This window comes from Cynoglossus semilaevis, chromosome 8 (genome assembly GCF_000523025.1).
Source record: "Cynoglossus semilaevis isolate Cse_v1.0 chromosome 8, Cse_v1.0, whole genome shotgun sequence".
Lineage (NCBI taxonomy): Eukaryota > Metazoa > Chordata > Actinopteri > Pleuronectiformes > Cynoglossidae > Cynoglossus > Cynoglossus semilaevis.
Window position 1 is genome coordinate 13941284 of NC_024314.1, and position 11353 is coordinate 13952636.

The following is an 11353-nucleotide window of genomic DNA, read 5'->3' on the forward strand; positions in this document are numbered from 1 at the left end:
GCAGCAGGAAATGTGAGAAGAGAAAGAAGGTCACGACCTACGACAGAGGAAATGTTAGATGAGGGATTGGGTGACAGCAGAACTTAGAACAGACCAGAATGTTCCTGTGGAAAAAGCACTTTGTTTTCTTTCCTCCCTGATTGGTTCAGGTTGTGAGCAGGATCTCCAAAGTCTGGTCTCTGACCCGTTATCCTTCTGCTTCATTGTCAGATCCAGTGTCGATCCACGCTGCGTATCTCTGGTCTGGTACCATCGGCGTACTGGTGCGGTCAGGCAGCGGTGGACATTCCCTTCTACTACCTCATCCTGTCCTCCATGACCCTCATCCTCTTCTCCTTCCACACTGGGAGCCTGCTCACTTCCAGCAACCTGACAGCTCTGGTCTGTGGCCTTCACACTGTACAACTGAAGGTCCAGTGAAATGTTGTTCCTCATCCTCTCATCCTCCTCCTCCTCCCCCTCCTTGTCTCCTTTAGGTCCTGTGCATCATTGGCTTTGGTCCATCAATGATCCTCTTCACTTACGTCTTCTCCTTTGGTTTTGCTCGAGTCCAGAGCAGCAGAGATTTCTTCTCTGTCATCTGTATGATGGTGAGACATGAAGCTTCTGAGCTTCATCTTCTTTGTCATTTTTTTAACTTTTCCTCTCCTGACGTGTGGACCTGTTCCTCAGGTCAGTGTGGTGTCAGCTGTTCTGATCCAGCTCTCTAATTTAACCGACAACACGGGTCTGGTCCGGAACCTGCACAACATTCTGTGTTTCTTCAACCCTGTCTATCCTCTGATGGGCTGCTTCAACTGTGTCACTAAAGTGAGACCATCCACACGTGCTAAAGCTCAACATTAGCTAACTGTTAGCTATCCAAAGGCTGACATTCAGCCACTGATGTAAAGTAGAAGTCTGATGTTTTCTTCATTCTCAGACCACGTTCCTGCCTTCCGACTATGAGGAGACCCTTCTGTGGAAGAATCTGCTCATTGCAGTTATAGCTGTAGGTTGCAACATTTTTATGCACCATCTGGTGGCGCCGTTGTACTGAAGGTATTTTGACCAGTGCTTGTGTTTGTTCAGCCTTACCTCCAGATCATCCTGCTGCTTTGCCTTCTCCGGTGGCTGGAGGTTCGTTATGGAGGGAGGACCATGAAAGACGACCAGTTCTGCAGGTGATAAACTGATATGGTGCTGTGTGGGTCTGTCCACAAGGGGGCGTACATTTCGAGACAATCACTTTCTGTAGCTCCTAGCTTTTGTATGCCCTCTAGTCAAATTTATAACCAATGTGTGAGAGGACAGTGGATAAAAACCAGGAAACAAGGAGCCTTCTCCCTGTGGCCCCGCCCATGCCCCGCCCCCACATTACTGTTCCAAAGTTTGATGTTTGTATTAAAATGTTCACAGAATTTCCTCCAAGTCAAAGTCCAAAGTGGAGAAGTTTCCAGTGGAAGAGCAGAATGAAGACGAAGACATTGTGATGGAGAAAGCGCGCGTTAAGGAGGCTCTGACCTGTCAGTCATGTGACCTGGTGAGTTCACCACTTCATCAGTTATTGTTGTAAATCCACTGTGTATTTTTAGGAACTTCAAACATTTGTCTCTCTGTAGAAACCAGCCCTGGTGGTCAATAACCTGAGGAAACAGTACAAGAGCAGAGGAGAAGGTTTGTCCATGAACAAGAGCAAAAACGTCGCCACCAAGAACATTTCCTTCTGTGTGCGCAAAGGTAACGGACCACAAACTACCACACAGACTACAGCCCACATAGACCACGGCCCACACAGACTACAGCCCACACAGACTACAGCCCACACAGACTACAGTCCACACAGACAACGGCCCACACGGACTACGGCCCACACAGACTATGGCCCACACAGACTATGGCCCACACGTACTACGGCCCACACGACAGACTACAGCCCACACAGACTATAGCCCACACAGACAACAACCCACACACACTACAGCCCACACAGACAACAGCCCACACAAAGCAAAAACTACAATCAAACTACAGTTACGCACCGTCTGATGTTTACTCAGGTGAAGTTCTGGGACTTTTGGGACCAAATGGAGCAGGAAAAAGTACCATCATGCACATGTTGTCAGGTGACACCGACCCAACTTCTGGCCAGGTACCACAGAAGTGACTTAAGTAGGAAATAAAATCTGTTTCAATGAAGAGTCATGATTGTTTTTTTTTCCCAGGTGCTGATGGGAGATTACAGCACCACCTTTAATCCTGTCGACCACCCACTGGAGCATGTGGGCTACTGTCCACAGATGAGCCCTCTGTGGCCCAGAATCACACTGCAGGAACATCTGGAGATCTACGCTGCCATCAAAGGCATGACAGAACAGGAAGTTCCGGGCATCATCAGACGGTGAGTCTCAAGCTGTGCTTTAATGATCTCTGGTTTAGGTCTGCAGAGGACAGATCAGGGCCTAATGTTCGTCCTCTCTGTGTCAGTGTGGTCAGCGCTCTGGAGCTGAAGGACCATCTGGACAAACAAGCCAAGACTCTGTCTGCAGGAGTCAAGAGGAAGGTGAGACCTGGGCCACAGAAGTGGCCCAGCTCAGATTGCTGAGTCAACGTAAAGATGAAGCTAATGATAACTGTGTTTGTTTACAGCTGTGCTTTGCCCTGAGCATGATTGGAAATCCACAGATTGTTTTATTGGACGAGCCGTCGTCAGGGATGGACCCAAAGTCCAAACAGCGCATGTGGTGAGTACAGTCAAAGTCCCTTTATGTCTTTAGGTCTGGTACATAAATTCTTACCACTGTTAGTTTTAAATAAATGGGCCCAAAGTTGGTAACATTTGTTGATAGGTAATCAAAAATTAGGCAAAATTTCCAAAAGCAAAATAGTAAAACGAAAAATTCAAAAGCAAAAAATGTCTTTAATACCTATAAAGTTAGCCAAGAGTGTCTGTGTAAGCCTAGATCTGAAAAATGCAAAAATTAGCAAAGATGCAATAAAGGTTTGCCCAGAAATGATTTTTACGTTAAGTCCAGAAATGGTTGAAGGCTAGTTTGTAAATCTATCATAGATATGATGTTGAATTAAGTATTGCTTGTTGTCACTCTTTTCCAGGCGAGCCATACGGGCTGCGTTCAAGAACAACCAGCGCGGCGCCGTCCTCACCACCCACTACATGGAGGAGGCGGAGGCTGTGTGCGACCGCGTGGCCATCATGGTGTCGGGTCAGCTGCGCTGCATCGGTTCCATCCAACACCTGAAGGCAAAGTACGGCCAAGGATACAGCCTGGAGGTAAAGCTCCGAGACGGGCTGACAGGGCGCCAGCAGGAGGCGCTGCTGCACAAGGAGGTGCAGGAGATATTTCCTCACGCCATCCGCCAGGAGAGGTGAGATGCCGCAGAGACAGAGAGGCACGTGGTCTACTGTGATAGGAGGACGATTTCAGAGCAGTTCTAATGTCTGTCACTGCTGTGTTTGTAGTTTTAACACTCTGATGGTTTACAAGATCCCAATGGAGGACGTGACGTCACTGTCCAGGTCTTTCTCTGAGTTAGAGAGAGGTGATGCACACACATACACATACACATACACATACACACACACACACACACACTGTTACTCATGATAATGTGTTTTTGTTTTCAGCCAAACAAACGTTCAACTTTGAAGAGTACAACTTCTCCCAGTGCACGTTAGAGCAGGTCAGTGTCATAAACACTCTTTTAGTACTGCTGTTAGCACCTGTTAGCACCTCCATGTGCCTCGTGTGGTTATTGTGTGTCACTGAAGGAAACAAACGTCCATGATTTGAAAAACAAAGCTAAGGTGAGTCCCATGTGGCCTGATGGTAAACGGACTGTTTTCTCTCTGAACTCTGGTTCTTGAAGCACAGACGTTTACAGACCTCACTTTTGTTTTTTTCTTTTTTAACCATCCTGCTTCTTCCAACTTAGGTTTTCCTGGAGTTTGTAAAAGAGCAGGAAAACGAGGAAGACGATGTGGGTTCCCTGAGCACCACCTTCCAGTGGCAGCGTCTCCAACAGGACGCCTCCGTCTCGTTGGCCAATCAGGGGGACAGTATCGTACACCAGCTTTAGACTCCACCAGAGGGAGCAAGACCAAATACATCCTGCTGGGAATCGCATGTCAACTGCAAGCCTGGTGGACAGAAGTGGGTGAGCACCACTGGCTGTTAATGGTCACAACACTGCCCCCTCTCTGAGGCTCTGAGGTTAGCGTGCATTTGACCTCCCTCACTGGTGCTGCGTTGGTTTTTGACAACCGCTCGACTTTTTAACCTTTACCAATATCATTATAAGCGTTGACGTTCGTTGGCCTAAAGAGGGCGCCGTAAACAAGCACACAGGTCTAATCAGTTTTGATATTTTTGTCTGTTAAAGGTGGTGGTGGTTTTCTCAAATGTAGCATCTTCGCAGCACAGGTCTCTATGAAGTCCTGAAGCCCCGCCCAAACCTCCAGCCCCATCACAGGCTGCGGAGTTGTGCTTTATTGGAATGTCTTTAAAAAATTGTCTTTATGCAAACAGTGGATAAAAGTGGGATGAAATACAGTACCTTAAAGTACTTCAGTTCTGTGTCCTGAGCAATGCTCTGGACTCATCTATCACTACTTTTCTCCCTCACCTCCTCTGGACCACCGGTCTTCACTGACCTTCTGGAGGGATCTTCTCCTTCCAGTCCTCCACACATGGAAACATTTTTTCTCCAGCCTTATGAGCATCAACTGGATTGAGGGAGGAGGCGGAGCCTAAGGCAAGCCCTTCCTAAGAAAGTGAGTCTGAACTGAGACACGGCAGAAGAGGGCAGTGACTGTGGGCCTGTGGCCTTCCTCTCACACACAAACACAAATATGTAGCACATTTTGACCTCACCTACAGGGGGCAGTGTTCAAGAACGTGGCCTGGGTTCATGTTTTTTTGAATAGTTGGTGTTGGGGCTTGTGACATACAGCCCTCTGTTTGTGAACTAATCGATAAATTGTAATTTTTCAGGCAAACATAAAATCAATTTTCACACTGTATTGTAATGTATTTTGAAACATTAAAGGAGGTTTTTATTTTCAGATAAAAAATAAAGATTATGTTAAGTAGGAAAGTAAAAAAGTATGATATTGATTTATTTATTCTGAATAAAGATGGCAGGGACTTTTAATTTATGTCTGATTTTCTCTTAGTTTATCTTTTGTTTGGAAACATCAGTCCACATCAAGAATTTTTTCATGCAAAAAACTACAGTTATTGTTGATATTTCCTTTTGAATGTTATTTATTTTTTTTGCTTTGTACATATGTAGCCTCAGTCTGTCTGACATTTTGTTTCACTTACACACACCCACTGTCAAACATCTGTACGTGTCACAGTCGTATGTAGCCGTGGGAAAATAAAAGTCCAGGAGATTTGCTGGTGTATAGTTTTTTCTTCTTCCAAAATTAAAAGTATTTCACAGGGGAAAAAATACAAAGTAAAACCAAAATATTTTCTTTAGTGTCAATTTCTTTAGTTTTTATTTCTGGTCGTGTTGCACAAATGGAAATATTTGAACCTTTCTTTACCTTATGCAATTTTCTTGAAATGATCTGTGCAACCGATGATCGGTTCCATAGTGTAGCGGTTAGCACGCCTGCCTCTGAAGAGCAGAGAGTCCTGGGTTCCCAGAGAAACCACATGATTGGCACTTGCTGAGGGAAGCCTATTAACAGCATATCTGCTGCTAACACAGCAATCTGGGATATATGGGTACTATTTATTTATTTTATTTTTTACTGAGTTTATTTTTAATACTGTGGTTTCAGTTGTGTGGTTTGTTTTCTGGTGATGTAAATAAAACTTGTGTGGTTGGTTGAGTGAGAGAAACCTTGAAATAAATAAATGTGCTTCTAAATATTTACGACTGTTTATTATTACTTCAATCGGTCTTGATTTTTTATTTACTAATAACTTAAAAAGGAAAAAATTTAATAAAATTCAATCGATATATATTTATATATATCGATATTTATTTTTTTCAACCTATTATTAAAGGTTTACTGGTAAAAAGAAATACCAGAAAAGAGTGAAAATCCAGCTCGGCCTTAACCAATTATTATAGCGGTCTTCACTGCCCTCTTGTGGTCTTGAAGAAAAGTGGCAGCCTTCGCTGTAGATCAGGGGTGTGAAACTCATTTTCACAGGGGGCCACATCAGCAATACAGTTCCAATTGAAGGGCCGGTTGTAACTGGAAGACTGTATAGATCAGGGGTACCCAACCCCCGGTCCGCGGACCAGTACCAGTCCATAGGTCATTTGGTACCGGGCCACAGTGGGACACAATGGAAAAATGTACTTAATCTTTACTAATTTACTTCATTCAAAGTAAATCATGTCAGATCCATTTATTTTCTTTATTTAAAGATAATCTGGCAAAAGATAATCTAAATTTAAAATAATAAGTCATTCAGACTCTGATACGAACAGAATTGAAGTCTAAAAGGTGTTTTATTTTGACAATTTAATGATCCTTCGATGCTCAGTACCTTGCTACTGGTCTGTAGTAACTGGTAGTACTGGCTGACCAGTCCTTGGAACAGAAAAGGTTGGGGACCACTGGTATAGACTCCATAACAGACGTGACAGACATGTTTCTGCAATTGATTATTATTTAATTGATTATATAAGCTTTTTAATTTCTCAGGTTAAGAAATCAGGTTGGACTTTACTAAATGCTTTTTAAGCTCCCCTGAGCCACACAATGACATTAAGTTGATATAGATATAGATATATATATATACAGAATACATATATATATATATATATATATATATATATATACACACACATATATATACACACATTTATATTTGCTACAACGTTTGTAACATTGTGTGGCTACAATGGCACAACTTTCTCTCAAGCGAAGGCTGCCACTTTTATGCAAGACCACAAGAGGGCACTGAAGACCGCTATAATAATTGGTTATGAACAACATGAACACATTTTACCAGTAAACCTTTATATATATGTGTGTGTGTTACACTTAATTATTTGTGTTTTGTAGCGGGCGGGTGTAAATAAGGTGAAAACGCCGGTTTAATTAGTAGCTTTTTAAATCACCTTGTTTATTTTGAAAGGGTACCGAAAATAATTTTAACATTAAAGTGAACTTAACGTTCATTTTCCTGTAGTGTCGGACTGCGGCCACAGGATAGCAGTGCGTCACCATATACGTCATAGCGCTGACATGACGTTCTACACTAATAAACTGTATTTATTTTGACTCGGTGTGTGACGTAGTTTGCTTTTTAATATTAAAATACAACATTCATAAAGCAGCGTTTTTTCTTTGTCACTGCTTGTGTGTTGGTTCTCGGCTCCCGTTCTTCCGCCCGAATGTGGGTGTGGTCAACTCGCAGCAAAAATGGAGGAGAGGTTTCTGTTGTAGCTGCTTAAAGTTTGAAGATTGATGTAAAAATAATCACAGAAATCGCGGTCGTTGTTCTTGTTTTCTTTTCTGGTGGCAGACCGGGGCTGTGATGCTTTATCACCATGGGAAATATATTTGGAAAAAAGAAACAGTCGCGTGTGACGGAACAAGACAAAGCGATTCTGGTGAGTGACACAGCTCTTAGCTAACGTTAGCGAAACTGTCAAAGCCCTGACGCTGAAACCTCACTGAGGAAACTATCATTTCAAACAAACAGTGGCTCTGTAACTGCTGGGAACACAACAAGAACAACCAACCGTGGACTGATGTTTAGTTTAAGAAGCTCAATTTCAGTTCGGCATAAATATTTTTGACATTCTCAATGGTCAGTGGTTTTCGTCGTTTTGGGATATATTTTGAAAAAGTGTTTGGCCCTGAGCTGCAACAGGTTAAGTCCTACTGCCTCCGCCGATATTAGTGATGAAACCACTTGGAAGTCGACTGATAGTCACTTCAGGGAAATATGCAAACCCTGATGTTAGATGATTATTAGTCTTTTTGAAAAGTCTTTACACTGAGCTCTGTTTACGTTGACGCCTCTCTTGGATCTTCTGCAGCAACTGAAACAACAGCGAGATAAACTGCGACAGTATCAGAAGAAGATCAACCTGCAGCAGGACAAGGAGAGAGTTTTAGCCAAACAGCTGCTGAAGGATGGAAAGAAAGAGTGAGAAAATCAACTTTGTCTTTATTGTTAATTAAATATGGCCGTCGACCTTAACATTTAAACAGTGTCAAATACTAAGCACATAAACACAATTATTTGTTTTTTTATCTACTGTTTTAAAAACAACCATTTTCCTGCAGCAAAGCTCTGCTGCTGTTGAAGAAGAAACGTTACAGGGATCAACTCCTGGACAAGACCGAGAACCAGATCAGTAACCTGGAGCATCTGGTGAGCCCAGATCTGACCGCTGCCGCCATCATTACAGTCAGTCCCACTGTTGTTGTGGTTCAACCTGAGGCTCTGCTCTGCTCCCGTTTCAGGTCCAGGATCTGGAGTTTGTTCAGATTGAGAAGAAAGTCATTGATGGCCTGAAGGTCGGAAACGAGTGTCTGAAGAAGATGCATGAGGTTAGTGAGCGTCATGTGACTGATGAGCTCAGGTTTACGACTGTGATGTCACTAATGTTGTCTGACCTCTGCTGCCCCGTCAGGTCATGTCCATTGAAGAAGTGGAGCGGATCATGGATGAGACTCACGATGCCGTTGAATATCAGCGGGTGAGTGGCACACGCTGCAGTTACACCTGAACTCTGTGAAGTTCTTCTGGGACTGGTACTGTTGAATGGTCACTGATGGGAATGTAACAATGCTGCCTGATCTCTAAAAGTCACCATGACACTACACTCTCTGGTCCAGTAGGTGGCAGCAGTGTTGAAGCCTCACCTTTGGTAACTTCAGTCTAAGTGTGTCAGTTTCCTTTTTTCTCAGCAAATCGATGAGATTCTCGCCGGCTCCTTGACGCCAGAGGATGAAGAGGCCGTTCTGGCCGAGCTGGAGGCCATCACTCAGGTCAGTGTGGTCATGTGACCAGCAGCCTGGCACCTCACGCTCCCTCTCTTTTCTTATCTACGTTACATTTTTGAATGAATTATTATTTTTTGTTTATTCAGGGAGAGATGGAGCTTCCTGATGTTCCTGCAGAGGAACTGCCCGAAGTCCCCGAAAAAGAACCAGGTTGGTTCTCTTTGACTCTTCAGTACCGGCCTCCTGTCTTTAACATTTGACCTCTGATGGCGTCTTCATGCTCAGAATGGTCTTCTCTCATCACCTTTGATCAGATGTCCTCAATAATTTGATTATTTCACTCTGTGGATCAAACCTTTGACATCGTTACCGTTAATTAGAACGGGTTCTTTCTAAATCTCTGATTGATTGATTGATTGATCAGTGGTTGATCGGTATCAGCCCTCCAGTCTGCTGCTGCTCACCGTGAAGCTCAACATGTTTGTGTTTCAGAGAGAGAACGTCCCAGGAAGAAGGCTCAACCGGAGATGCTCGCTGCGTGATCACATGACCATCCTGCAGGATCTGGACTCTGATCTGCTGCTGCTGCTGCTGCTGCTGCTGCTGCTGTGATGTTTGATACACAACCACCAACAGACTCAGTGACCGACAAACACAGTTCAACTGCAGCCTGAGGAGACAGCAGGATGTCCTTCCTCCTCCTCCTCCTCATCTGCTGCCAAGTCCAAACCTGAAGGAGCAGAGCTAAACAAACCTGCAGCTGCGGAGGAGAAACACACCCATACTGTACAGAATGAGTACTAACATCTCATATATTAAAGGGATAGTTTTACTTTTTTTAAATGTGTTTGTGTGAGAAAACTGTCACTGAAGCTGCACTGCAGTGTCCACAGCCCACAGGAAGTTTGATTGAAGGTGGAGGGCAGAGACCAGGTTTACAGTTTTGTGTGTGTTTTGATATTTGTCAACCTTTTTCTACACAGAATCTCATAGAGAAAACCACAGGTTTTACATTACAGCCCACAGCAGTTGTTGATACACTGCTGCCTCCATCACTACGTTCTAAAGTGTTACTCTGTGACCTCTGTTTGGAATTCTGTTTTCAGATTCACTTCAGTTACACAAACTGACCACACGAGGCAGCAGTAGACCAGCAGCTTCTGTTTCCCACTGAGTTAAACATCTGTAGTTTTCTCTATGGACTTCAGTATGGGAGGGTGAGCAGTTTCATTCAACACTCCAGTTTGTAGATGACGTTTCAGTGTCACATCTCATACAAACTTTTTAAAAAATCCAAACTATCACTTTTATTTCTTTGACATTTGTCACTAATCATTTTTACAGACACAGACTTTAATGTGTTCACTTTGGTTAAAAGAAAGTTAGAAGAAAATTAGTCACATTTATTTTATCAACAAAACACCACTAAACTTGTATTTACTTTCTTTTTCTACTAAATACAAATGTAACATTTTAATGATGAATATTTAAGGTGAACTCTGTCGTCATCATCATCATCATCATCATCATAAATGATCACTGACATTTATTGTTTCAAAAAAATGTCCCCATTTTGCATCACTGTAGTCAGTGCCCCCTGTTGTTCTAGGACTAGCCGCAGGGGGGCAGTAGGGGACAATCAGCGAAGTGGCCAAAAGTAAAAGGACATTATGTTTTCAGTGTGGGAGAGTTCTGTTGGAAACATTGATTGTTCTTTTGAATATAATTATTTTCTTTTTTACGACTTAAACTCAAACCCAGGTGTGAGTCTGCCATGGTTTTATACAGACTCTGGTTTCTGTCAGTTCAGGTTTAAAATGTGGATTTAATTTAAAAATCAGTTCTCATTTTAATCTTTGAAAATAAAACAAAATCAACATCTGAACTCAGTTCCTGTTCCTGTGCCATTGGTTCTGGAACCTTCTCAGGGTCCACTTCATGGACCGGTTCAATTTCAGACCAGTTCAGCTGGGCTCTGCAGGCCTGTGGGCACAGAGTGGGAGTGAGGCGGCAGAGTCAGAGTGTGGCGCTGATGAGTCACGGATCTGAAGAGGATGATGATGAGTGGGCAGGATGTCAGGGACAGCTGTGTGTGTGTGTGTGTGTGTGTGTGTGTAAAGCAGCTTCTTTCCTGCACCAAAGTCCATGTTTTTCCAAGTCCCAGGTTTTTACACCTGAACACAGCGACTGTTGATCTCTGCTGCTTCATCACTAAGTTTCTTAGACAGACTACAAAACCTAGATATAGATAGACAGATTAATAAAGTGCTGTCTGTCTATCTATCTGGGTTTCATCAGATTTCATCTGTGACTTCACCGTTTGAAACCTGATTCAACTTAGTGAGACAAACTGACCACAGGAGGCAGCAGAGGACCAGCAGCCATTGGGTACCTACACTGCAATATTTTTACATTTTTCTTTAC

At 43.2% G+C, this 11353-nt stretch overlaps 2 protein-coding genes across 3 annotated transcripts in view; both read left to right on the top strand.

Annotated features, from left to right (window-relative positions):
* The window catches only part of abca5 (ATP-binding cassette, sub-family A (ABC1), member 5), a 14272-nt gene extending 8388 nt beyond the window's left edge, over positions 1–5884 (top strand). The window contains exons 23-38 of one of the 2 annotated variants that reach the window (XR_521908.3): positions 211–381; positions 477–590; positions 673–810; positions 923–991; positions 1072–1163; positions 1399–1522; positions 1602–1719; positions 2040–2131; positions 2205–2380; positions 2467–2542; positions 2629–2723; positions 3094–3366; positions 3461–3540; positions 3626–3681; positions 3934–4211; positions 4381–5884. Coding sequence is in view for 1 of the 2 variants with exons in the window: in XM_008315032.3 (XP_008313254.1) it covers positions 211–381; positions 477–590; positions 673–810; positions 923–991; positions 1072–1163; positions 1399–1522; positions 1602–1719; positions 2040–2131; positions 2205–2380; positions 2467–2542; positions 2629–2723; positions 3094–3366; positions 3461–3540; positions 3626–3681; positions 3934–4077 (1818 nt within the window). In the remaining variant the exon portion in view is untranslated. Of the gene's footprint in view, positions 1–210; positions 382–476; positions 591–672; positions 811–922; positions 992–1071; positions 1164–1398; positions 1523–1601; positions 1720–2039; positions 2132–2204; positions 2381–2466; positions 2543–2628; positions 2724–3093; positions 3367–3460; positions 3541–3625; positions 3682–3933 lie in introns of both variants that reach the window. The other variant, XM_008315032.3, reaches the window with a different exon arrangement.
* Positions 5885–7352: 1468 nt separating this feature from the next.
* chmp6b (charged multivesicular body protein 6b) lies at positions 7353–10818 on the top strand. Its single transcript, XM_008315031.3, has 8 exons — positions 7353–7584; positions 8017–8126; positions 8267–8354; positions 8447–8533; positions 8617–8682; positions 8894–8974; positions 9076–9139; positions 9422–10818. The coding sequence occupies exons 1-8, from the start codon at positions 7522–7524 to the stop codon at positions 9469–9471; spliced, it is 609 nt and encodes a 202-aa protein (XP_008313253.1). The 5' UTR covers positions 7353–7521; the 3' UTR covers positions 9472–10818.
* Positions 10819–11353: the final 535 nt, after the last annotated feature.